Raw genomic sequence first — 27,751 nt, forward strand, 5'->3', positions numbered from 1 at the left:
TCTGAGCCATCCAGGTGCCCCTAGAAATCTGCATTTTAACAAACTTCCCAGACGATACTATGCATGTTCAAGTTTGAGAAGAACTTCTTTACATACTTTATCTTTTCTGTCCTTACTAAAACCCTATGGTGTTGCATACCTAGCAATAATGCTCTTTTATTAATTCAATGATTAATAATCACCTCCATCTCTTGTTTACCTAGTATAGTTATAGAAGGGAGAGAAGATGCCATTATTGTGTTCATCTACATAAATTTACATATGGTCTCCACCCTGGTTCTTCCTATTTTATGGTCTTTGAAAAACAGACAATAGATTTCCATGTAGCCTAAATAACTGGGAAGAGAGGACACAGGCAGAGAATTAATGCAAATGCTCCAAAGGATCCCCAGAGCAAAGGAAATAGCTAAAACATAAAAGAAAATGGAAGGTACCAGACTCCTCCCACAGAAGCCGGGCCTACACATAATTGAAGTTTTTATTCCATGGCCCTAATACTCACTGCAGCCCTGCCCCCTCTCTCCCTACACAAAGCTCTTGGCAGACATCCCACAGCTGGATCCGAGGGTCCATCTCTCATCCCAGTGGAGAAACATAGGATATTTTTTATTTTTATTCTTTTAAAGATTTTATTTATTCTTTTGAGACAGATAAAGCATGAGCAGGGGGAGAGGCAGGAGAGGGAGAAGCAGACTCCCTGCTGAGTCAGGAGCCCTAAGTGGGGCTCAATCCCAGGACCTGGAGATGATGACCTAAGCTGAAGGCAGACGCTTAACCATTTGAGCCACCCAGGCACCCCACAAAAGATACTTTTAAAAAAGAAAGAAGTAAGGATGCCTGGGTGTTTCAGTCAGTTGACCAAGTGACCAAGTTGACCCAAGTTCAGTCAGTTGACTAAGTTGACCAAGAGTGTCTGATTCTCGGTTTCCGCTCAGGTCATGATCTCAGGATTGTGACATCGAGCCCCAAGTAGGGCTCTGCCCTCAGCAGGGAATCTGCTGGAGATGCTCCCTCTCCCTTTGCCCCTCCCCCCTGCTCAGGCTTTCTCTCTCTCTCGCTCTCAAATAAAAATAAATAAATCTTATTTTTAAAAAAAGAAGAAGAAGAAGAACTAAAATACAATCAGAGTAGCTCCCTGAACTAGGAATAGCCTATACATGTTTTTTGCCTGTGAGACTGCATGGTCACACCCCATGACTCCTGCAGGAATAATTCCCCCTTGAGATCGGGCATGCTGAGAAATCATCTAGTCCAAGGATGGAAGCAGACCAAGGCAGACCCAGGGTGGGCAGTGGTGGGTAAGAAAAAAAGGAAAACAGATGGCTTGCAACACCGTCTCATCAGAAAGATGAAACTTAGAAGCTAATTGCCTCAAGAGATCCAAGTAAGAAAAGTACACATTCATTAAGACAGACTACTACATAGTCTATAAAACTTTATTAAAATTGGCATTACTTACAAACTTGTAAAATAAAAATGAAAAATATATAATAAGACATTGTTATTTTTTCTTACAGAAAAGAGTGAAAATGAGACCCATGGCAAAGAGCCATCCCTGATCGTTTTGTTCTTTTGAAACATTCATGAACATTTATTTTAAATATAAATGGCAAATCTTTTAAAACAACACTAAGGCATTACCCACAGGTTAAAACTTACCTAGGAATTCCTCAGCCCTGCTATTTTACCACCAAGTCTACAAACATGGGAAGCAGAGACCATGGCAGGCTCTAACAGTTCTGACACTCACATTACGAGCTACCTAGAATGCTAACATGACACGAATGTTGCCCATACTGTAGGAGAGTTCACAGAAGATGATTTCACCATTTTCAAGTTACTGTCAAAAGCGTGAAGAGGAAGATGACACACGCAGGCAGGGAATATGGGAGCCCAAAGTCCCAAATGTGGGGGAGGCTGTATGCCATTCCCACCCCCCACTAAAGCTGAGTGTTGATGTGGACATGAATCTGCCTTGTCTATTCCTAGCAGGCTCTGGCTCCCATCACATAAGGCACCACACACCTTTTCAAGGTAGTAACCACCTAGAATCTAACTCAACAGCAACTGGGGCCATAAGCTACGTTACCAAGAGATACTACTGGCTCACCATACTGCATAGGTTTCCTTAAACATAATCATCAATTTCTGCTACATCAAAACATAAACAAGAGGTTTTAGGTGCATCTGCCTTGTGCAAATGGCTATTTTATATGTTTATTACTTGGTTTCAGTGCCTATGTAACATGAAGGCATAATAAATCTGTCAAACAGTCCTCTCATTGGTTGAGATAAAGTTCTTGGCATTTCAATATAGGTTATTATCTCATATGTCAGACCTGAGTCCAAAGGAATACTAGAAGGACATTTAATTTCCTTTCTTCCTACTTCAACTTTCACTACTCAATTCAGAGAAAAGTTATGAGTACACAGCTAAGAACCATTTTTACGCAGGCATCCATCTGAGCCCATCCTTTTTTCTGGAAGAAAAAGATTGAGGGCAATTGCATAATCCATTTCCAAGCTTTTTATGGATATCAGGGCCGGGGAGGACTATCTGGCCTATTTGGGTCCTTTCATTCATCAAATCTCTAACGTATATGCCAGTTGGGAATGGACTGAAGGGAACACAGTCGGTGGAGAGAGGGCTAGGCCCCAGATGGGATGTATCTGCACAAAATAGAACACTGGAACCCAAAGCCTGTGATCAGCAAAACTCCCTTTGTAACAGACATGAAAGTCATGAATCTGGGGGAGAAAATAAACTAGTTTTGGTGGGATGAAGTGGCTGGTAGGACTTCCTTATTAGAAGACATCCAAGTTGCTAAACCTGTCCTTATTTTTAGTAATTGGCTCTGCAGGTCTCATGAAAGCAATCTGAGTGGGAAAGTGAAGGGGGCAAGGTTTTAGGCCAGCTGGCTCTCATATTCCCATTAATGGCAGTTGTGCTCTCCATAACTTGGTCAGATCAATTAGGGGTGATAGATTTCCGATGCTGAAGAGACCCTCAGCCCTGGGGCCAATTTACAGCTTGGTATTTGCAAGCAAGACGCTGACGCTGACGTGGCAGGAGATGTGGCTCCAGTGTCAGTTCACTCCATGGTTATCCCCTCAATCCTTTTGCATGAGATCAGTCTGAGAGACAAAACTATGCTGAATTGCAAGAGCTGTAACTGCCAGAGAAAATTAAGTGGGGGCTTCAAGTAGTGACGGAGCCAGCAGACTAAGTGGCCAAGAGGGAGACAAGAGCGGCTTCCAAAGAGGGTTTATGGAGTCAAGCAATCTGTGGGCACAAGGAGGCACTGAAGCATCTGGGGCAGGGCCACACGGGCAGGCAGAGCAAGGACACACAGCACACCAAAGGCACCGTTGTCCTTCCCAGTCTCAGAGCAGCTGCCACGCTGCGGGACCCACGGTCACCTCCTCTGCCTGCAGCTCCGGTTTCCGACTACACACACACACACACACACGCACACACGCACACACACACACGCGCACACGCGCACACACGCGCACACGCGCACACACACACAGAGTAATAAACTGGGTTTGACTATACTCCCCCCAAGTTCAAAGTCGGTGAAAAAAAGTGATCTGGAGATGGAAACGAGATTTCATGAGGAGTTGAACAAAACAGAAAAAATGTTTCTTAGCGCTTTCTCATCAAGATAAAGATAAGAGGCGGGGCAGGGAAAGTCACCCTGGAGGCAAGCCACCGCCTCCGGAACAGGCTCTCTGGGGGAAGGCACCAAAGTCTCCAGGTAATCCTGAGACCACTTGTACAGATGAATTATTTTTTCAAATTAACAGCTGCTCAAATATGCTGGATCCTGATTTCTATAAATACAGAGCAAAAAATAGTATATTCCAGAGGCCCTAACAGTTCTCTGCAGAGGGATAAAATTTTACCATGTACATAATTTACAAAGGCATTAAGGTTTCCCAGTATAAAGCTCCTTTGCCCGGCAACTTTAACCCACAGCATCTTCCCAAATCCTGCCCTTTCACTTTCCACTGTATTTGCTGCCAATTGAGGTAGTTGTCACTTTAGGACAGTGTAAAGCTATGGAAAACACTGGTGGTAATAATCAACTGGCCACCTGGATGGGAGTCTCAGAGCTGACATTTTGGAAGTCAGCACTGAGCCCAGGGCCCGACAAGATTATCTGCTAAATGGCTAGCCTGAAGGAGTCATTACAGTTTTTTAAAAAAATCACCTGCCTTCTCAGGGATCCCGGTGGACCAGGGCACCTGTGGCTGTGCTCCGGCCGTCAGTGCCCATATTCCTGGCTAGAGTCATTATGGCCTCTTCCAAGGTACGGGGCTGAAGATCACTGAGCCAGAACCAACCAAATGACAGAGACTTGGGAATTTGCTCCCTCATAAATGACATTGCTGGTTTATAAGGGTACTTTCCAATGGCAAAAGAATCTGAAACTAATGCCACTGTAATAAAAGGCAGCATGAATCTCTGATCAGAAATGGAACTGCAAGTAAGTATACTAAGTTCAAGGAAAACTGTGTCTGATTCTGAGAGGTGAATAAACATCCGGAGGCATAAAGGTGACCTGGAGGACTATTTCGTGGCAATGCAACTTGTGGCCGCTACATAGCTACAGTTTTATGTTATATTAAGGAAATTTCACAGACAGCCTCAGGGCTTGCAAATTAGCCAGATTATGGCCGGGGGAGCGGAGTACAGGTGGTAAGGAGAGGCTGAAAAGAACAGGTAGAATGGGTAGACAAAGGAAGAGAAAGGAAAAGGAGAGTTTCTTGATTCCACAGCAACTCAAAGATATGTGTCCCACTGACAGGAAAAATGGAGGACGCGTAAAAAATTCTCTCAAAAATGAGCACTTCTCCCAACTTGCAGGAATAATACTACAAATGAAGGGGAAGAGAATAAGAAATGAAACGAACTCAAAATTGTACATACTTCACAGCTGAGGAAATAGACACTTCCTGGAAGGGCAAAGGGGGCTGGAGGAATGACAAGGAAAGAACGCAAATGTCTTAAGATAGAATTAAAACTTGAATATAATAAAAGCCTGACAGACTTCCCCTACAGAAGAGTTCACAGGCATGTTTCTTAAAAATAAGCAAGACTTAGAATATCGTATGTGTGAACTAATTCAAACCCCACACAACAATTCTGGGGCTTTAATGGCTGACCCATACTAACAAACACGTAGGGGCCCATGGGCTTGTCAATCTGGAGTACTCCCTGGTTCTGGAACATGAATTTGTGACATTTAAAAAAATATATTCATTTCAAAAGCAAGACAGAAATAAAAATCTATATTCCTCTTAAAACAGCTAAAACATGGATTATTCTAAAGTCACTGAAAGAAAAGCAGAAGTGAAGGAGGCTCAGATTTGTGGATTTCTCTCTGGAAGACGCATCCTAAGGTCCACAAAGAGTTACCACACATGTAACACAGTTCTCACTTTTGAGTGCCAGCTGTGGTGGCAGAAACGCCACCACTGAGTCAATCTTTAAGAGGAGCTAGAACACCGTGCTAGCTGTGGTCATCTGGTTTTTTGTTTTTGAAACATAAACATGGGAAGCATTGAAAGCATTCACTGCTTTACCCATCCTCCCTCAGAGATCCCACGGAGACCACCAAGACCATTTCCAGAGGGAGGCCTACTTCGGCTTCTAATTTCAGTGGGAGAAGTTTTGCACTATCTCACCCTGTTTCAAGGAGTTGAGAAGCAATGGTGCACACATGCAACATGGACCACTGAGGTGCCAAGCCAGTCCATATAAAAATAACGAACCACCACCTAAGTCAGGAGGTGATCTGTTGTGTGATAGCAGGATACGGAAAATCTGAGTCCTCCTCCTCAGTGGATGTCTCCTCATAGATTTCATCCTCAGCAATGATGCTCCCTAATCCATATTCCTGCTCATGGACGGAAACCTCATTTGGTGTGAGGTGAGAAGAACCTTCCACAAAGTCAGCAAATCTGGAAGAGAGAAGATAATACTCATTAAGAACCTGCCTTATGTCCTTTCTGGTTTTCTTTCAAAATAAGAACGAAGTGAAACCCTCCATATACTCACAGCTCAAATTATACAGAGCCTGCCTTACTCTGGCAGGGAAGCAGACTAAAAGCAAGAAATAAGGAGAAAAGGAAAGCTGGGCTCAGAGGCCAACATCCCATGAAACCCTATCCTGCTTAATAAGCACTAGCCTATGCTTTTAGTTAGGAAAGTGCTAAGGTTCCTTTAGTCATCTGTAATCCTGATAAGAGAAGATTATGGGGCATTACACATTTATTCACGTTTATGGCCTTATAAACTTTATGCCATCAGGATTCCAAATTGAAGCTTCACATACTCACCAGTACGGTGGTGCCCAAGTAAAAAGGGAACACCCCCCCCACCCCACCAAAAACAAAAAACAAAAAACAAAACAAAAAAACCCACCCAGAGAGCAATGGGAAACTTAATATGGTACTGGAGTACTGGAGTCTTCTCCTCTCAATGCTGCCATCAAATCTAGAGTAGATGGTTCCTTGAGGAAGCAGAAAACAGGCTACTGCTTAACATATGATGATACATTTATCTTTTTCCCAACTACCCCTCGATGAGCAGGAAAACTAAGCTATGAATACAAAATGTTTATCTAAAAGTATGATCTCTGTTAAAACTCAAGGTCACAATCAACCTGATAGATTCCTGGCATAGATGGCCAAGAGTTTACCTCTTTGGAGACTGGATTCGAGAAACAGTCTTCCAAGCAGAGCAGTCTGGACTGTTACAATATTCTCGAAGCTCCTCTAAAGCCTTTCGCGTCTCCACTTCTCCTTGTATCCTATATTCTTCTTCTGTCAGGAGACGAGGGGGGACAGTCTTTTCCGCTGCCTTACACATCTTTCTGTGCTCACCAAAATAACATCATGAATCATTAATCAGTAATTTCTATCCAGCCTGCCCTCTAGCTTCCTTCAGTGTGCCAAGTACACAGCAGAGAGCCTGGACATTAAGAGTCATCACCCCACCTTTCTTCTAGAGACATCTTTACCTATAACATACTCCTGACATGTTAGACTAGGAATGACAAGTCAAAGTAATCAATAGTATTCACTAATGTGAATAAATTCACTTATTTTCCTATAAATGATAGACAAAATATTTGGAAAGTAGAAAAATGACAAGAAAAATGGTATAAGATTGTGGTCCATTAACTTGAGATTCCCCAAACTGATGGCATCACCTTGACTATGTATAACAGAACCACCACTGACAACCTCAGAATCTATGACCACTCCATGTTCACTGTGCAAGACGATAACACACTTTGAACTACATTTTTAAGACTAGAACTCTTGAAGCAATCTGAGAGCCAGTGTGAAATAATACAGAACCAGGTGACCAGAGGCATGTGGTATAAAAGTCTATGCTTTGCACCACCTAGTGGTAACAGGAACACATGACACTTTACTGGATGCTTTTATTTTAGATAAAATGACGAAAATAAAATGAGAAAAATGCCTTGAGAGAGTCTAAAAAGAAAGACTTGGAAGGAACAAAAGCAGAAGCATAATAAGATCAATTTCCATGAACAAACAGGCTCCCAGGTCAACGCCTCTGTACCCTTTTGCCGCAACTGCATCCCACACGGTGTGTTTCAATACAAAGTTATATTGTGTTTCGGTCACCTGTAGGTGATGAACAGCCACTGAATAGGGTACTCCAGGTTCTTAGTACACAGTGCAATGATGATAATGGCAAGGGCAATATGTGGTATCTGGATACCGGAATACATGAAAAATAGGCCCATCAGCTGCAAGGTCCAAGTCAGCAGGTTGATGCTCCGCTCATTCTCCAAGGGCCCGTACTTGTAACAGACTGCGAAACTTATGAATCCAACTGTAAGGACATAGCCTAAGAGAAGAGTTATCAGAAAAACATTCTTTCTGATCTATAACTGGTAAAAATAATTTGTGCGGGAAGCAGCAGTGCATGCGCTATATGGCGCCTACCGAACTAGGAACATGGATAAGATCTTTACCCAGGATTCACGCTTTTTTCACTACTCAAACATATTTATCTCTTGAAGTGTCTACTCTTTCTGTTGTTTCCAAATTTATCTGGTTCAAATGGAGGATTAAAGCTACATGTTGAACAACGCTAGAACAGTCTGTTTAAAAAAGCCTAACATATGAAAATCCAGATTAATCACCTCTCAAAAGATAGATTAAGGGTTATCAACTATATAACCAAAGGATCTTCACTTCATAGAAAAATTCATGGCAGAGTCCTTTGCTTCTTAAGGTCTTCAAGTGCATTTAAAATAAGACACTATTAATAAAGTCAATTTATAACTTTTCAGAAAGATGCCTATTGTGTAAAGAGAGGTATACTTATAAACACCAACCAATTAAAGTCTTTTCCCTGGCAGCACCATTTTCATTTAATGTGTCGACTACACAGGGTTAGAAATAAAGCAAAGAACTATGATTCTTAAAGATTAATAAAAGGGCATGGACTATAAGCAGGCAACATCTTTTCAGGATCAAATGAACTAAAACAACCTATAAACATATAAAAAGGAAAGCAAAACCGACAACACTTACTTAAAAGATACTGCCAGTAACACCTCCAGATCTCTTGTAAATTTTTTAAAACTAGCTGAATGAGGTACAGAGAAAAGGACCAGCCTCCCACCAGGATGACGTAAATGGGACTTTTCTAAGACAGAGTAGAAGCGAAAACAAAAAGTTACAACAGGCTTTCCATACATAAAAGCAGCAAAATGGAACTACGATTTTTAAAAAATTCAACCTATTGAAAATACACAAAAACCACATCCCTTAAGAAGACATCCTTTATATTTAAAATGGTACAGTGTGCAAAGACCACTGGGAAAACGAGGTGCTAAATAACTTAAAAGCCTGGCTATGTAATTAGCAAACAGGAAGGAGACTTTAATTCCCCACTGTGCACAGGATTTTCAATAAGAAAGGGGAGTTTGTATGCAATCAGACTCCAAGTTTCATCATGGAAAGTACCTTTCTGAATCAAGGAAAAGATCAGTGAAAAAGGACATTAACTTATCAGCCACAAATGCAAATTCTTAGAGCTATAAGATTATCCAAGAAAACAGTCCCTCAACTTTCCAAGTTCCTCCTGACTGCAGATGAGGATTCTGCTACTTACCTTGGGCATGAACTTGGACAGTACGAAAATGACGATTAGTAGAGAGGCCGCAATTCCCACACTCATCCCAGTGGAATAGTAGAAAATTTGGCTTCTGCAGAGAGAAACATTACTTCATGACCATGTACGCGGTCTTCACACACGGCATTGTTCGAACAAGAACAAGTAACCCAGGGGCGCCTGGGTGGCTCAGTGAGTTGGGTCTCTGCCCTTGGCTCAGGTCATGATCTCAGGGTTCTGGGATGGAGCCCCCTTCGGGCTCTCTGCTCAGCGGGGAGCCTGCCTCCCCCTCTCTCTCTGCCTGCCTCTCTGCCTACTTGTGATCTCTCTCTCTGTCAAATAAATAAATAAAATATTTTTAAAAAAAGAACAAGAAACCCAGCCGAAAGACAGAAAAAAGCTATCAGACGAGAGCAGGTGTATGTCTAAATCTTGAGGTCTGAACACTGACGGGACTGGTACAATGCGGTTGCTGCCGGCTCAGGAGGATGGGTATCAGTAAGACCCCTCAAACATATGCCGACAATAAGCCTCGGCCTAGCTGCGCAATCCCATCACAGCATCTCTCCCAACCTAGTTTTAAGGAGAATCTTTCTTCTAAAGAACTGCCCGGCTTCACTGGGGAAAAAGAAGGTACAAGGACACTGCCTGAGTGGACACTGGAAACTGGAACTGGACTGACTGCCCAGAAAGATAAATGTCTTTCTAGGCCAGACGCAGGGCCTAGAATAGAGAGCTCCAGCTCCTACGCCGGGCTCTTCCTGCCAGGCATTCCTCCCTCACTGTGAGTTTCTCTCAGGATCCCCAAAATAAGGAACCACTTCTACCAATCTCACTCCAGCCCAACTTCAAACTCCGACGGGTAGCTTTCATTCATTATTCCACAAATATTCTTTTTACTTTTGTACAAAGTTAATGTCGATTCTACATTTGTTCAATGTTCAGTTACCTGTGTTTTCTTCTTGTTTGTACATGCCAGTTTTACCTAGCTTAGCTGGGAGGTTCCTAAAAACAGGAAATGCATAAGTGGTTGGTGTTTGTTCCTCTACCTCTAAATGGCATGAAACTCACCAACACATGGCCCTGGAAAAAGGAGGACTTAACATGTTATTCCAAATGGTGGAAAAAGTGGTGATGTATTGGCTAAATCCCATCACATGATGGCTCAACCTAAAAGGAGACTTTCATTCTTGCCAATCTTATTCAATATAAGAAAAAAGCAAAAATTGTAACATGTATTAAAGTATTGAAAGATTTTTTTTTTTTCCCAAGCAGGGAATGGCCTAGCCATAAAGCTCATGGAAAAGGGAAGGGCAGCTCTTTCCCCATGATAAAAGTGAAGCAGGGTGGGTCTAAGCCTCGTCATTCTGCACTCCAACCTTGGAACCTACCTGCTCAGCAAATCTCCACAAAAAAATAGCACAAGTCCAAGGAGGAAAATGAAGAAGAGTTTGGGGTCAAATCCTGAAACAAATAAAGACTTCTATTTGATCGGGAAAACAAACAGTATAAAGGATTATAGAATGAAAGACAATGATTATAGAATGAAAGACAAAATAAAGTACAATTGGCCCTTGAACAACATGGGTTTGAATCGCACAGGTCCACTTACATACAGACTTTTTCTGACAAATAAATCACAGTACTGTAAATGCATTTTCTCTTCCTGTGGCTTCTTAGTAACATTTTCTTTTCTCTTACTTCATAGTAAGAATACAGCTATATAATATGTATAACATAAAATAGGAGTTAATTGATTGTTTATGTTATCAGTGAGTCTTCCTATCAACAGTAGACTATTAATAATGACATTTTGGGGAGTCAAAAGTTATATGCAGATCTTTGACTGACGGGGTAGAGTAAATCAGCCAGCATCTCAACCCTGTACTATTCAGGGGTTAACTATAAACACAAACAACCTACCTAAACAGCATTGTAAATGCCACACAAAGCCTGGGAATCCTTCCAAACAGGAAATATAAGTAGGTCTCTGTCTAACCTCTACTTTTTTGGAAATATTATTATTATTATTATTTTTTGGTTACCTGTGCTAAGGCTAAAAGAAACTAGGGCTTTGCTTCAGATAGAGCTAGGCCTAATGCTCTCAGCACTTCATGCGATCGCCCACAAGGGGTCTCTACCACTCCGGCTTTCACTCAAAAGTCTCTCGGGTTCCGATTCAGCAGATTTGCCTAGAACTTTGGGTCTGGGCCCTCTGTTGTTCTCTAACTGGCTGCTTTTCTTGCCCAATACCACCACCTACTTCCTTCTGCTACACAAGCACTGTGTTGGAAAAGCCTACACTCAAACACATCTCACCCAGGACCAGGGGGCGCCCCCAAGCAGAGGCCTCTCAGTGGCATACCAGACACTCCCACAGCATTCACATTCAAGAGCTCTGAGTCTCAGGGAGGCCCTCAGAGCAGGAGCAAGAAATCAGTACATGTGAAAGGGGCACAAAAACAAACAAACAAAACAAACAAACAAAAAACCCCAAAAGGCAAATTCTATACAAGCAAAAAAGCCTGTGGAACCATAGGGCAGTTAAAAGAGCACAACCTATTTTGTAGCAAAACCCAGGGATGTTTCTGCTATTCACAACATCCCAGGACCCTCGGTAATAACCAGGGAGAGACCAAAAGTCAGAAAGTTCAACAGGACACTTATTCTAGTCCTCTGTGAAACCTTCTCATACATATTCAGAAAAGGGAAAACTTCTCCCAGTTCCACTGAATAAGGCTTCAACTGCAGTGATTTTCATAGTTTCTTATGGTTCCACAAAACCTTTTTACTTGTGAAATATTATATTCAGTTCTGCTTGCCTTCAGTTTTTATTATAACAACTCAGGTCTTCAAATATAGGTCTTTATATCCAGAACGCCTAACTTTGTCTAGGAGTGCCCAGAGAGCAGGAATAAACGTGTCTTACCCTGAAGAACACTAAGCATATCAGCTCAGGGCCTCTGGAAGTATTAGGACACAAGTCTTCACAAACCTAGGTAAGGAGGTCCTCCGAACCACCTAAGTGAGGTCTTTATTCTAAGCCTAAAGGGTTGTATGTGGGAGAGAGACTCTCTTAACTATTTGGAACAGTGGTATACTCTGGTTATGATCAGAATCAAAAGGGAGCTGTCTTGAGCTAACTTCTTTGTCTCGCTAATTACACTCTCCAAAGCCCTTTTCACGATAGAATCCACCAGAAAAAGAGGAAAGACTTACTCCGAGTCACCGTGACATTGTACTGGGTGTCTTCCTCTATAATCTCAACTTTGAGGCAGGTTTTTGGGCTGTATAGACCCACGTTTACATAGGTGTCATTCAATTTCTCTTTTAAAAAGGAGGAAAAAAAGTTCCAGATACTAAACTGCTCTAACTCTTTCAGTTTCTCTTCATTCTCCACCTGGGTGACTCGTACCAGTTTGGAACTATTTACCCGGATCTGTAACACAAGTAAAACCAGCATGAGAAAGAAGTAGGAACTTTAAATTTTCATAAATACTAATTTAAAAAAACCTTTAGAGTAAATAGCTAAATCAGTAATAATGCCAGTTTTCCACAAGGCTTACAAGAAATATAGAGATGCAATGGCTCAAAAATAATTGGGCAAATAACACTGCACATAGCACACAGAGGCAGCTGTTAGAATGTCTTGTTGTTAACATGATCTGAATCTACTATTAAGCAGAACAACACAGGAGGAAAAAAGACTTCCGAGCTGAGTTAGCCCTATAGCTATTTATGAGAAATCATACAAAACAAGGCTCTAGAATATTAAGAAGATTGCCAGGCAGAAACAGCCCCAGAACACTGAAAATGTTTCCCGTAATGACAGACTGAGAAGTTCAACCCTTTGTCACAAATCACTGATTATGGGTAAATGCTGGTTATAATGTGTCTCAGATGGAATATGATCTTTATATCAGACAATAAAATAAAGAAAAATTTAAAAACCCACAAGCCCACCCTTAGGTTTCTGATGTGAACAACAAACGCTCTTATCAGTAACTATGCTTACAGCAGCAGCGGCATTTCCAAAAGAACTCATTTTGTTCTATTATTATTATAGCCAGACGTTCTCGCTTGCCAGGTGGCTTAATAGTGTTATGAAATAAATGAAACCAAAGCCATTCTATCAAGGGAAAACTTCAGGCATGGGGTTTATGAAACATTTCGTGTTGAATCAAAATAGAGTAAGAACAGCAAGGCAAGAGTTTACATCCTGACAGGCATGCAACAGTTTCCAGGCCAAAGAAGGCATAAGGCCTGACGGGGGGTGGGGCATGCCTGTGTGTTCATGTACGCATGTACGTGTGTGTGTGCGCGCACGCGTGCACGCAGCAAGGAGAGAAAGGACAAGAAGGAAGCTTCTTTGGGAAAAAGAGGAAGGAAGGTTACCTCAGGGTCAAGTATTATAAGCCACTTAAAGGAACAGAGACAGAGAGGGAAAAAAAGTATAAATGCTAACTGATGAAAATCCAATTCAGAATAATCTGAACCCTACACCAAGGTTGCTGATAGGGGACAATGTATCAAAGTACTCACTACTCACATACAGACAAGACTCACAGAAGCTGCCCCAGTCAGGGCCTCCAAATTATTACCTGTATCCGTGTCCACACATCATGCCACTTTGGGATAAGCACATTTTTATAACAGAACTGTTGCCTGTGATTCGAATTATGAACTTCGGATTCCTGAAGCATGACCACGCTTGCATTGATTCCGGCTTTATGCAAAGAAAGGAAACAAGAACTGAGTATAACAGAACAAGTTAATAGCTACAATTCATTCCATAAAAAAGAATTAACCTGACCACTGTTTTTGTTTTCTTTTTTTTAAAGAATTTTTTTTTTTTTTTTTGAGAGAGAGATCACAAGTAGGCAGAGAGGCAGGCAGAGAGGCAGGTGGGGGAGCAGGTGGGAAGCAGGCTCCCTGCCAAGCAGGGAGCCCAATGTGGGGCTCAATCCCAGGACCTTGGGATCATAACCTGAGCCAAAGGCACTTTAACCCACTGAGCCACCCAGGCGCACCAATGTTTTCTTTTTTTAATTCAAGTAGAGTAGACACACAATGTTACGTTAGTATCAGGTGCACAATACAGTGAATTCATCAAGTCTATCCCTTATGCTGTGCTCACAAGTGTAGCTACCACCTGTTACCAGGCAATACTGTTACAATACTGTCCACTGACCACTTTCCTAAAATTGGGGTTAAAATGTGAAGGACTAAGAAACAAGAAAACTGAAATGAGAGAAGAAACTAGATATTATAGGCACTAACCCTGAATAAGCAATAATAAAAGCTACTAGAAAGTGCTTATTTTTTACAAATTTTATTTATTTATTTATTTGACAGAGAGAGAGAGAGAGAGATCACAAGTAGGCAGAAAGGCAGGCAGAGAAAGAGGATGAAGCAGGCTCTCCACTGAGCAGAAAACCCAATGTGGGCCTCGATTCCAGGACCTAAGACCATGAACTGAGCTGAAGGCAGAGGCTTAACGCACTGAGACACCCAGGTGCCCCCACAAGCTAGTAAGTGCTTATTAAGACAGTATGCTTTCATTTCAACTCTCCAACAGTGCTATGAGGCAGGGACTCTCATAATCCCTATTTCACAAATTTAAAAAAAATAATGCTTAAGGGGCGCCTGGGTGGGTGAGTGGTTAAGCATCTGCCTTAGGCTCAGGGTCCTGGGGATTGAGCCCCCCATCACGCTCCCTGCTCAGTGGGAAGCCTGCTTCTCCCTCTCCCACACCCCCTGCTTGTGTTCCTGTTCTCACGGTCTCTCTCTGTCAAATAAATAAATAAAATCTAAACAACAACAACAATAACAACAAAAATTGATGCTTAAGGAGGATTAAGCAACTTGCCCAAAGTCACACAGCTAGTGAATAACTTAACTGAGATTTACATCCAGGTCCTGCTTCTCTTATAAAGGCACAGCCAAAGAAATGCCATCTACTTATTTCCTCTACCCTTTTTCTGAGTAGGATGAACAGACTTAGCAATGTTTTTGCATATACAGTACTTTAAGAAGATACTAAAATATCACAAAGTTCCTTTTTTCCAGCTGCTTTGTTTCAGGTTTTAAGAGCAGTCATTTAATACATGCACTCCTTTGATTTTTGCCAAGACAGATGAGCCTCTATTCAGAAGTCTATATTCAATCCCAGCCAATGCAAGGCTTAAAAGTGACCCCTCTCATACCTTCCCACCCAAGTTTGCACAAGCTACATTTTTTTCCTTTTAAGATTTTATTTATTTATTTGACAGACAGAAATCACAAGTGGGCAGAGAGGCAGACACAGAGAGAGGAGGAGGCAGTCTCCCTACCCAGCAGAGAGCCCAATCTGGGGCTTGATCCCAGGATCCTGGGATCCCAGAGGCTTTAACCCACTGAGCCACCCAGATGCCCCCACAAGCTACATTCTTTACCACAAAATAGTTTAATAACTTTTTCCTTGAGTTCTATATTGTACTAACTTATTAAATGCTATTGTAAGTGGAAATTAAGTTATCACTCTGGTCTAGGTACAAAAATAGGTAAATTTAAACTAAATAAACTAAATATATTAAATAATAAATAAACTGAATATAATAAATAAACAAAACACAAAACACAAAAAAACTCTCAACCAAACCTTAAAATACCAAAGTTACACACACAAAAAAGGCAAGGACACTTGCCAGTCCAAAATGGCTTTGTGAAGCAATGACTAATTTAGAAGTTAATTTCTGCCTTAAACCTAACTAGGAGAGCAAAAACTACAAAACTCTTAGAAGAAAACACAAGTTGAGTCTTCCTGACCATGGATTAGGCGATAGTGTCTTAGATATGACACAAAAGCACACGCAACCAAAGGGAAAAAAACAGACGAATCAGAGTTCATAAGTATCTAAAACTTTTGTGTTTCAAAGAATCTTATTGGGACACCTGGGTGGCTCAGTGGGTTAAAGCCTCTGCCTTCGGCTGGGGTTGTGATCTCAGGGTCCTGACACCGAGCCCTGAATCGGGCTCTCTGCTCAGTCATTGGGGAGCCTCTGCCTTCACTGAGCAGAGAGCCTGCTTCATCCTCTCTCTCTCTCTCTCTGCCTGCCTCTCTGCCTACTTGTGATCTCTGTCAAATAAATAAATAAAATCTTAAAAAAAAAAGGACCTTATTAAGAAAGTAAACAGACAGTAAAATGCACAAAATGGAAAACAGTAAAATGCACAGAATGGGAAAAAATATTTGCAAATCATATATCTGAGAAGGGTCTACTAGCCAGAATATATAAAGCACTACAACTCAATGATAAGAGGAGAAATAATTCAACTGTAAAAATAGGCAAAGAATCTGAATAGGTATTTCTCCAAAGAAGATACACAATGACCAAGAGACATGAAAAGATGTTCAACATCTTTAGTCCTCAGGGAAATACAAATCAAAACCACCAGGAAATACTATCTTATATCCATTAGGAAGGCTAAAATCAAAAAGAGGACAGTAACAGGAGCTGGCCAGGATGTGAGAAACTAGAACCCTCATAAAGGGCTGCTGGGTATGTAAGATGGTGCAGCCTCTTTGGAAAACAGTTTGTCAATTTCTCAAAAAGTTAAACATAGAGTTATCATATGACCCAGCAATTCCACTTTACGTATATACCCAAGAAAACAAAACAAGCTCACCCAAAAACTTGTACATGAATGTTCATAACAGCAACATCCACAATAACTAGAAAGTAGAAACTCAAACATCCACCAACTGATGAACTAATGGATAAAACAAAATGTGATATACCCATCTATACAGTGGAATATTGTTCAACCATAAAAAGAAGTACTTGTTTCATTTTTCCTAACCCCCAATCCCCCAGTCTTGCCTCTCAAATTCCTCACATCAGAGAGATCATATAATTGTCTTTCTCTGATTGACTTATTTCACCCAGCATAATACCCTCTAGTTCCATCCACATAGTCGCAAATGGCAAGATTTCATTCCTTTTGAGGGCTACATAGTATTCCAGTGTGTGTGTGTGTGTGTGTGTGTGTGTGTGTGTGTGTGTGTGTATGCCACATCTTCTTTATCCATTCATCTGTTGATGGACATCTAGGTTCTTTCCATAGTTTGGCTATTGTTGACATTGCTGCTATAAACATTCAGGTGCACGTGCCCCTTCAGATCACTACATTTGTATCCAGTAGTGTGATTGCTGGGTTGTAGGGTGGGATTGGGAGGGAGAAAAACCATAAGAGACTCTTTATCTCAAAAACAAACTGGGGGTAGCTGGGGGGAGGTGGGGTAGGGAGAGGGTGGTTGGGTTATGGACATTGGGGAGGATATGTGATATGGTGAGTGCTGTGAAATGTGTAAGCCTGATGATTCAAGACTAGTACCCCTGGGGCAAATAATACATTATATGTTAATAAAAACAATTAATTTAAAAAATAGTAATAAAAAAATAAATAAAACTTTTTAAATCCTTAAAAAAAAAAAGGAAGTACTAACACATACTCCAATGTGGATGAACCTTTAAAACATTCTCAATGAAAGAAGCCAGTCCAAAAGACCATATCGAGTGATTCCATTTATATGAAATGTCCTGAATACACAAATCCAGAGAGACAGAAAGATTTCTCCTCACTGCGAGAAGTGAATGGTGAGTGACTGCTAAAACACATGGGGTTTCATTTTGGAGTGATAAAAATACTCTTGAAATTGGTGGTGATGGATGATGCACAACCTTGTGAATATACTAAAAACCACTGAAAGGATGAATTTTATTATACATGAATTATATTTTAATTTTTTTTTAAATTCAGTCTTAGGGAACCTGGGTGGTTCAGTTGGTTAAGCATCTGCCTTCAGGGGTGCCTGGGTGGCTTATTTGTTGAGCATCTGCCTTCGGCTCAGGTCATGATCTTGCACTCCTGGGATCGAGTCCCGCAGAGCTCTGCATCAGGCTCCCTGTTCAGGCTCCTTGCTCGATGGGGAGCCTGCTTCTCCCTCTCCCTCTGCTCCCCCTGCTTGTGTCTCTCACTCTCTCTGTCAAATAAATAAATAAAATCTTTAAAAAAAAAAAAAAAAAGCATCTGTTCAGCTCAGGTCATGGATCCCAGGGTCCTGGGCTGGAGCCCTATGGGCTCTCTGCTCAGCAGGGAGTCTGCTTGTCCCTCTCCCTTTGCCCCTCCCCCCACTCATGCTCGCTCTGGGACTCTCTCCAAGAAATAAATAAAATCTTTTAAAAAGAGAGAAAAGAACAAACCATAAGTGACTCTTAATCTCACAAAACAAACTGAGGGGGAGGGGGTTTGGGAGAAGGGGGTGGGATTATGGACATTGGGGAGGGTATGTGCTTTGGTGAGTGCTGTGAAGTGTGTAAACCTGGTGATTCACAGACCTGTACCCCTGGGGATAAAAATATATGTTTATAAAAAATAAAAAATTAAAAAAAGAGAGAGAGAGAGAAAAGAAAAGAAAAGGGAAAGGGGAAGGAAGAGGGAAAAAGAAAGGGAAAGGGGAGGAAATTCAGCCTTCATATTGTAGGGGAAGAAAAAGTTTTCCTCTATCCTCTTAGGATCCCTGGCTGGGTCGGAAAATTTAAACTGACAAAGATTAACAACAGAAAACCATACACATTTAATAAAAGTTTTACATGACATGAAAGCCTTCATAAGGAAATGCAGACCCAAAGAAACAGTTTGCTTCATTTCATGAAGAGTAGACACTTGGGAAAGAGTGTGATGGGGTAAAGAAAACTGTGCTAATGGTAGTAAGCTGGGGGAAACTGAGTGAGGCTTGTTTGCTTGGATTCCTCTTGCCATTCCCTTATCTGCATTTCCTCAGGTAGAGGGAGGGAGGGCGCCTCTCACAGGGTTTTACGGTCTGTTTCACAGAAGAAGGGTGAGGTGGGGAGATCAGAGAGACCTTCCTGTTTCTACTGTTTCTTAAACTCCCTCAGCTTAAAACATTCAATATGCCAAGATGCTGTATTTTGAGGTAGCATGCCCTGATTCCCATCCCTCCCCCCATCTATCAGCTTCTCACTAGGGTTTAGTCCAGTAGTAATTAGGATTTCCTCCTAGACTATCTTTTATAAAATGAAACTTTTTAAAGAGGTCTCACTAGGAAGCCCACAAATGTACTGATAAAATACCCACTCATAAATATGGCTCAAGAGTTTATTTTTCTTGGAGCACCTGGCTGACTCAGTGGAAGAGCATACAAATCCTGATCTCGGGGTTGTGAGTTCAAGCCCTATGTTGGGTACAGAGACTACTTAAATAAATAGAACTTTTTTTTTTTTTAAAGATTTTATTTATTTATTTGACAGACAGAAATCACAAGTAGACGGAGAGGCAGGCAGAGAGAGAGAGAGAGGGAAGCAGGCGCCCTGCTGAGCAGAGAGCCCGATGCGGGGCTCGATCCCAGGACCCTGAGATCATGACCTGAGCCGAAGGCAGCGGCTTAATCCACTGAGCCACCCAGGCGCCCCTAAATAGAACTTTTTTTAAAAAGGCTTATTGGGATGCTTGGGTGGCTCAGTCGGTTAAGCCACTGCCTTCAGCTCGAGCCATGATGTGAGGGTCCTGAGATTGAGCTTGATGGACTCTGGGCTTGGCAGGGAGCCTGCTTCCCACCCCCGCCCCACCCCACCCTTCTCTGCTTGCCTTTCTGCCTACTTGTGATCTCTACCTCCCTGTGTCAAATGAACAAAATCTTTAAAAAAAAAAGAGAGAGAGAGAGAGAGTAAGGTTATGTGTATGCTAAAGCTACTATACTGAAAAATTCACTGAGGTATATAAAGGCACTGGATGTATTAAAAAAAAGATGTACAGAATCTATCACTTCCTTAAAAGAACATCCAGTCTGTGTACAAAGCCCTAAGTAGGGGCACCTGGGTAGCTCAGTCGTTAAGTGTCTGCCTTCTGCTCAGGTCATGATTCCTGGGGCCTGGAATTGACACCTCTATCCAGCTCCCTGCTTGGCAGAAGCCTGTCTCTCCCTCTTCCACTCCCCCTATTTGTGTTCCCTCTCTTTTCAATTAAATAAATAAATAAAATCTTGAACAAACAAACAAACAACAAAGCCCAAAGTAAAAACATACACTTGTTCAATAAAAAAAAAAAAAGAGTCACACTTGGTAACTCCTTCTCTCCCACAGCACCAAGTAATAGAAAACTACACATTTTTAAGCCCACTGTTATTTTCAAAAAGATAGAAAGATACAAATAATGTCAATAGTACAAGGCATTTAAAAAACTTAATGCCAAGAGAAGGCATCACTGTTTTGAAACTAATTTTAAAATTCTCTGATACCATTTTCTTAAAGAAATAAAATGGCTCTATAATAAGCAACATCTTTTAAAATCTAGTTTGTCGGGACCCCTGGGTGGCTCCGTGGGTTAAAGCCTCTGCCTTCCACTCGGGTTATGATCCCAGAATCCTGGGATCGAGCCCTGCATCAGGCTCTCTGTTCAGCAGGGAGACTGCTTCCCTTCCTCTCTCTGCCTGCCTCTCTGCCTACTTGTGATCTCTGTCTGTCAAATAAATAAATAAATAAAATCTAGTTCATCATTTTCCCAAGTTACAGAACACTCTAGGGAAACAATTTCAAGTAAATTAATTAATTAATTAATTAATTAATGTCCTTAGTAGCAACCCCCTATGGAAATCAGCACCTTGGCCAGCCACATCTTTGGAAAGTTACTGAGCGGTCAAATACACCAATTCAGTCAAAAGGGATACTCTCTCTGTGAAACAATCACCACTCCAGCTCTAGGTTAAATTGTTAACAACACAGAACTAAACCAAGTGACCTTAAACATATACAAGTTGTCAAAATGCTCACTTAATTTGTGCTTCCTGTAGCAAAAGGATATATACCACCTTTCTTCCTCTCCCCTCAAAAGCCAGCATGTTAAAAAGCAGAACAGATTAAACATTCGAGAAAATGCCTTCTGAGCCCAAAGATTTTAGAAAATGCCTTCAAGGAATGTAGTGAATCATAACTTGCTTATCACATTTACCCATAAAGCAGTTCTTCAAAGGTTAATAACTTCATATTTGCTTACAGACATTACAAACTAATCAATAGCACTAATCACTTAACGTCTACAGGTAGAATTAATAAAAATGATTCAAACTATCTGAGGACAGGAAGAAACCCTAAAGTCATTAAAAACCACCTCTTAAATAGCCTCTGTTCATTTCTTTCAAGAGGTAATTCAGCTCATACTTAAAAGTCTTCTTAAAAAATAACATAGTGGGGCACCTGGGTGGCCTAGTTGGCTAAGCCTTTGCCTTCGGCTCAGGTCATGATCTCAGGGTTCTGGGATCGAGCCCTGCATCGGGCTCTCAGCTCATCGGGGAGCCTGCTTCCCCCTCTCTCTGCCTGCCTCTCTGCCTACTTGTGATCTTTCTCTCTGTCAAACAAATAAGTAAAATCTTTAAAAAAATAAAAATAAATAAAGAGAAGAAATTTCCAAAAAATTATAAAAAAAAATAACATCTTAAACAGTGCACTTAGCAAAGCATCATTCGATGGGATGCTGGGACAACTGACTGGTTATTTGGAAAATAAGACCTATGTAGATCCTCACCTTACACCAAATACTAACATTAATTATAGATTAAAAAGTAAAATAAAAAAATTAAAGAGTAGCATAAAAATGATAGAAATTCAATTTTTGAAAGCTCTCTAAGCATAAAGTTATGGAAATAACTCTAGAGAATAAAATTAAGTGACTACATAAAAATATAAATCTATTTGGGGCACCTGGGTGGCTCAGTGGGTTAAAGCCTCTGCCTTGGGCTCAGGTCGTGATCCCAGGGTCCTGGAATCAAGCCCCGAATAGGGGCTCTCTGCTCAGCAGGGAGCCTGTTTCCCTTCCTCTCTCTCTCTGCCTGCCTCTCTGCCTACTTGTGATCTCTGTCAAATAAATAAATAAGATCTTTAAAATATATATATATATATATATATATATATTTAAAAAATCAAAAAAGGGGCACCTGGGCGGCTCAGTCGGTTAAGCTTCTGCCTTCAGCTCAGATCACAATCCCAGGGTCCTGGGATCAAGCCCCACATCAGTCTCCCTGCTCAGCGGTAAGTCTGCTTCTCCCTCTCCCATTCCCTGTGCTTGTATTCCCTCTCTCACTGTCTCTCTCTCTGTGTCAAATAAATAAATATTTTCAAAATAAATTAATTAATTAAATTAAAAAATAAAAAGGAGGGTGCCTGGGTGGCTCAACCAGTTGACGACTGACTCTTGGTTTTGGCTCAGGTCATGATCATGATCTCGTGGTGGCGAGATCAAGCCCAACTTGGCGCTCACACTCGGTGTGGAGTCTGCTTTGGATTCTTTCTCCCTCCTCCTCTGCCCCTCCCCCCTCGTACTCTCTCTCTACCCTAAATAAATAAAATCTTTTAAAAATAATAATAGGGGCGCCTGGGTGGCTCAGTGGGTTAAAGCTTCTGTTTTCAGCTCAGGTCATGATCCCAGGGTCCTGGGATCGAGCCCTGCATGGGGCTCTCAGCTCATCGGGGAGCCTGCTTCCCTCTCTCTCTGCCTGCCTCTCTGCCTACTTGTGATCTCTCTCTGTCAAATAAATAAATAAAATCTTTAAAAAATAATAATAAATAATAATAATAAATAAATAAAAATAATAATAAATAGGGGCACCTGGGTGGCTCCATGGGTTAAAGCCTCAGTCTTCAGCTCAGGTCATGATCCCAGAGTCCTGGGATCGAGCCCCTCATCAGGCTCTGTGCTCAGAAGGGAGCCTGCTTCCTCCTCTCTTACTACCTACCTCTCGGCCTACTTGTGATCTCCGTCTGTTAAATGAATTAAATAAAAAAAAATTTTAAATAATAATAAATAAAAATTTAAAAAAATAAAAAGGTAAAACAGGGCTACACCTATTGTGGTGAGTGAGCATGGTGTAATGCATAGGTTAGCCAAATCACTATGCTGTATTCCTGAAAATAATAACATTGTATGTCAACTATACTTCAATTTAAGAAAATAGGGTAAGGATGCCTGGGTGGCTCAGTAGGTTAAGCATCTGCCTTCAAGAGAGGGGGGGGGGGAGCGTCTGCCTTGGCCTCAGGTCATGATCCCAGGGTCCTGGATTGAGCCCCAAAGTCAGCTCAGAAGTGCCAAGCCAGCTTGGTCATATCACTGTCCTTGGGGATCCCTGCTCCCTCTACCCCTCCCCCAATGTGTGCTCTCTCTGGCTCTCTCTCTCCCTCTCAAATAAATAAAATCTTTTTTTAAAAAAGGTAAAAGAAGGGTGCCTGGGTGGCTCAGTATGTTAAACCTCTGCCTTTGGCTTGGGTCATGATCTCAGGGTCACAGGATCAATCCCTGCATCAGATTCTCTGCTTAGCGGGGAGCCTGCTTCCCCCTCTCTCTGTCTGCCTATGCCTGCTTGTGATCTCTCTCTCTGTGTCAAATAAATAAATAAAACCTTAAAAAAAAAAAAGTAAAAGAGGGTAAACAAATTAAAGAAAAATTTTCAATAAATAAACAGATTATAAAATATATATACCCTTAATATAGTAGAACGTTCATACAAATTGATCTTTAAAATACATAAAAATTCCAGGGCCATCTGGGTGGCTCAGTCAGTTAAGCATCTGCCTTGGGCTCAGGTCATGATCCTGGAGTCCTGGAATCCAGCCCCATCAGGCTGCCTGATAGCAGGAGCCTGCTTCTCCCTCTCCCTCTGTCTGCCCCTCCCCCTGCTTCGTGTGCTCTCCTTCTCTCTCTGTCAAATAAATAAAATCTTAAAAGAAAAACTCCAATAAAGAGTAATTACAAGTACACCAAGAACAAAAAACACACACATTCCAAAAAATCTTAGTCTAAAGAAAAATTAAATAGCTACTAAAGGAGATGCTCCCTCAAAATAGTGCAAATGTAAAGAAATGCCATCTTAAAACACTACTTTTGGTCTATCAAATTAACAAAGGTGTATATATCCAATGCTGAAATATCCAATACTGGCAAGCATATGGGTCACAAGCAAATAGTGCTGTTAGTGGTGTAAACAAGCACACCTTTTCAGGAAAATATTTCAGCAAGGTGTTTCAAGGGTCTTAAATATGTTTTGGTTTTTGATATAATAAATCTATTTCTGAGAATCTATTCTAAAAATATAATCTAAATGCAGTAAAAAAAAAAAAATTATACACAGGGACGCCTGGGTGGCTCAGCTGGTTAAGCGGCTGTCTTCGGCTCAGGTCATGATCCCAGCGTCCTGGGATCGAGTCCCACACTGGGCTCCTTGCTCAGCAGGGAACCTGCTTCTCCCTCTGCCTCTGCCTACCACTCTGTCTGCTTGTGCTCACTCTCGCTCCTCTCTCTCTCTGACAAATAAATAAAATCTTTTTAAAAAAAAATTATACACAAAAAGTTCACAAAGTGTTATCTACAATGAAAAACTAGAAACACAACAAGTGTCCAACCAACAATAGAAACACCACACATTTACTTCAGAAACATTAAATGGTCTGTCCAAAAAATAGAATACAAATAAAAATAACATTTAAGAAGAATTTTAAATGATATAAGAAAATGCTTATGGGGGCATCTGGGTGGCTCAGTGGGTTAAAGCCTCTGCCTTCGGCTCAGGTCATTATCCCAGAGTCCTCGGATAGAGCCCCGCATCAGGCTCTCTGCTCAGCAAGGAGCCTGCTTCCTCCTCTCTCTCTGCCTGCCTCTCTGCCTACTTGTGATCTCTGTCAGATAAATAAATGGGAAAAAAAAAAAAAAAAAGAAAGAAAGAAAATGCTTATGTTACAAAATCAAATAACGGGTGGCTTACAAGGAGAAGTGGCTTGCTGACAGGTCTATGAATGTATTATCAATAAAAAAAAATTTTTTTTAAGATTTTATTTTTAAGTAATCTCTACACCCTATGTGGGGCTTGAACTCACAACCATAAGATCAAGGGTCACACGCTGCACCAACTGAGCCCTCCAGGCACCCTCCAATTTTTTTTTTTAAGATTTTATTTATTTATCTGACAGACAGAGATCACAAGCAGACAGAGAAGCAGGCAGAGAGAGAGGAGGAAGCAGGCTAGGCTCCCTGCTGAGCAGAGAGTCCAATTCGGGGGCTCGATCTCAGGATGCTGGGACCATGACCTGAACCAAAGGCAGAGGCCTTAACTTACTGAGCCACCCAGGCACCCCTCCAAATTTTTTTATTAGCAACACATTAAAAAAAAAAAAAGAGGGGCGCCTGGGTGGCTCAGTGGGTTAAAGCCTCTGCTTTCGGCTCAAGTCATGATCCTAGGGTCCTGGGATCGAGCCCCGCATCGGGCTCTCTGCTCGGTGGGGAGCCTGCTTCCTCCTCTCTCTCTGCCTGCCTCTCTGCCTACTTGTGATCTTTCTCTGTCGAATAAATAAAATCTTAAAAAAAAAAAAAAAAAAAAGACCAGGAGAAAGTGTGCTACAATGGATTGTCTCTTAAAAGAATAAACAGTGAGGGTTTTTTCTACTTCTTTATACTTAATTGTGCTTCCCAAATAATCTAAAATAAACTCACATCATTTTTATAATGAAAAACTTCCAATGAGAAAATACTACCTACCTTTTGAAGTACTGCATTTTTTTTTTTTAGGTACATCTGGCTTTTAGAAAGTTCTTCTGTACTACATGATCAGCTGTTTGTAGCTGCCACACACATGATCTACCTAGTCACACAGAACATCAACCTAAGTCTACTCTCCTCCAAGCTAAGAAGTCCCTGTTCCTCTCATAAAAGTGTCTCATTAAAGTGTCTGCTCATTGAGCACTGACTAGACAGAGACATTTTTGCATTTATTTTTCTCTTTCAACCCCACAATCCACTACCCCATTTTAGAGGTTAACCATCTGGCCCAAGTTCATTCAGACCATAAGTACCCTTCAATGTTACTCTGGCCCTCTCCTCTGGAAAAGTACCTTCCTGCAGACCTACTACGTTCTCTCCCCTGCCCCACACCCCCACTCCGGGGTGGGGGTGGAGGGACCCAAACCATTGCCGGAGGACGTTACCTTTGGAACTAGATCTATGGATTCTGAGACAAACTTAAAGCTGCAGCTACGGATAATCTTAAGTGACAGCATGAGATAGGCAGCAAAGGATGGGAGAGGTGACAGCATACTGTGTTTCCAAGATACGATTATCCCGAACCTCACGTTTCAAACTCTCTCCAGCAGAACTTGGAAACCTCACTTATTTTTGTGTTGTGCATTTGATAAGAGGGTAGGAGGTTTTTAGAAACATTCTAGGTTTTATGAGTTAGAGCGTTAAAGGGAAACAGTTTCATTTCAGTCCAAAGCCAATCATCCACCAATAGGTAGATAGCAGTAAGTTTGCTTGAGAAATGATGTTTTTTGTTGTTGGTGTTGGTTTTTTGTTTTTTTGGAAACGCGAATTTAACAGTGCCAGGATCTTACAAGGACAGAAGACATTAGATAGAACTCACTCCAGTTCAGTGAATTAAAATGATCCGGTCAGCCACACCCATGCCCAGAGTCTGGACAGAACAGACGCTCAGAAGGTGTTGCTAACTTGCTCAATGAATGGGATGCCCCCATTCCAGTGGCAACTCTGCCCGCCAAGAATGGAACTCGGGTCCCCTCACTTTTAACCAGGAAAACCAAGGAGGCCCAGGCAGCGCGACGCAGCCCTCAGGACCGCATCTCACCCAGTCCAGGCCTCCCTTCCAGTCTCTGCCAAAAGGCTCCAGGCTCCTCCCCACTCTAGTAGCTCCCCCAGGCCATCCCATAGCCCAGATCCCTCAGTGACGACGACGAAGCTGCTTTTTCCGCACCACGTCCGCACCCCACTGCGGAAAAACGGTCCGCACCCTGGGGACACTCCCCCACTTTTCTAAATATAACCCTCTCGGCACCCGCCCCCAAGGCGGCGGCTGCCCCGGCGGTACCTGAGCCGCAGGCCAAGCAGCCAAAGATGATCAGGAGCAGCCGCACTACCCCGCCGCCCTCACGGCCCCCAGCCCTCCAGCCCCAGGGCCCGGCACCAACTGCCGGGGAGACCGCCACTTTCATTCCTCCCGCCGTGGTCGCCTCTCACCGCCTCCTCTTCACGTGCCTCTCCCCGGCAACTAACCGGAACAGGCAGGGCCAGCAGCCTATCCACTGCAAGACCTGCCCCCTACCCACCAATCGGATGGGTGGAGCTTCGAGCCCTCAGTCCTTTACGAACTCTATAATCCCGCCTCTTAGCAACTGCTGCGAGAGGGCGGGAAAAGCAGCTTCCAGCCTATTAGAGAACGGACCCTCCACCTTAGCAATGGCGACAGGAAGGTCCCACCCCTTAACAACATGCTTCCGTATCCAGTTTATTTACAACTGGTGAGATTGATGGTAAGCTTAGCCAATAGAAAATCAAAACGGGCGAGGTCCCTCTTGACAGAATTTGCTATTTCCATCGAAACTGAAGTTTCTTTTCTTCTCTTTCCTTTTTAACCACGATCTGCTTGTTATGGGAGACTTACCCTTGAGACCTCTTTATAAGTAGGAGTCCCAGACGGGACAATTTTTAAAAGACTACATATCCTCCAAAGTCCTATGTGATTTAAAACAA

At 42.0% G+C, this 27,751-nt stretch overlaps 1 protein-coding gene across 3 annotated transcripts; it reads right to left on the reverse strand.

The window, feature by feature from the left end:
- Positions 1-1,422: 1,422 nt before the first annotated feature.
- NEMP1 (nuclear envelope integral membrane protein 1) lies at positions 1,423-27,427 on the reverse strand. 3 transcript variants are annotated; one of them, XM_059403483.1, is made up of 9 exons: positions 27,239-27,425; positions 13,771-13,895; positions 12,389-12,608; positions 10,561-10,633; positions 9,170-9,263; positions 8,587-8,701; positions 7,669-7,894; positions 6,711-6,884; positions 1,423-5,970 (listed from the first exon to the last, which is right to left on the reverse strand). In XM_059403483.1, the coding sequence occupies exons 2-9, from the start codon at positions 13,870-13,872 to the stop codon at positions 5,793-5,795; spliced, it is 1,182 nt and encodes a 393-aa protein (XP_059259466.1). In that variant the 5' UTR covers positions 13,873-13,895; positions 27,239-27,425; the 3' UTR covers positions 1,423-5,792. The 3 variants fall into 3 exon arrangements, with proteins under 3 accessions (XP_059259466.1, XP_059259465.1, XP_059259467.1); XM_059403482.1 differs by having other exon boundaries at positions 27,090-27,424; XM_059403484.1 differs by lacking the exon at positions 8,587-8,701 and having other exon boundaries at positions 7,669-7,757; positions 27,090-27,427.
- Between the last annotated feature and the right edge of the window lie 324 nt (positions 27,428-27,751).

The sequence above is a fragment of the Mustela nigripes genome, chromosome 6 (genome assembly GCF_022355385.1).
Source record: "Mustela nigripes isolate SB6536 chromosome 6, MUSNIG.SB6536, whole genome shotgun sequence".
Lineage (NCBI taxonomy): Eukaryota > Metazoa > Chordata > Mammalia > Carnivora > Mustelidae > Mustela > Mustela nigripes.

What these genes read in the sequence shown, in the direction of transcription:
- NEMP1 (XM_059403482.1), bottom strand. Translation starts at nt 27,213, where the DNA reads ATGAAAGTGGCGGTCTCCCCGGCAGTTGGTGCCGGGCCCTGGGGCTGG. An exon ending in CTGCTTGGCCTGCGGCTCAG is followed by an intron (nt 13,896 to 27,089) that starts GTACCGCCGGGG and finishes CTTTGCATAAAG; the next exon opens with CCGGAATCAATGCAAGCGTG. An exon ending in ATGTGTGGACACGGATACAG is followed by an intron (nt 12,609 to 13,770) that starts GTAATAATTTGG and finishes CTTGTGTTACAG; the next exon opens with ATCCGGGTAAATAGTTCCAA.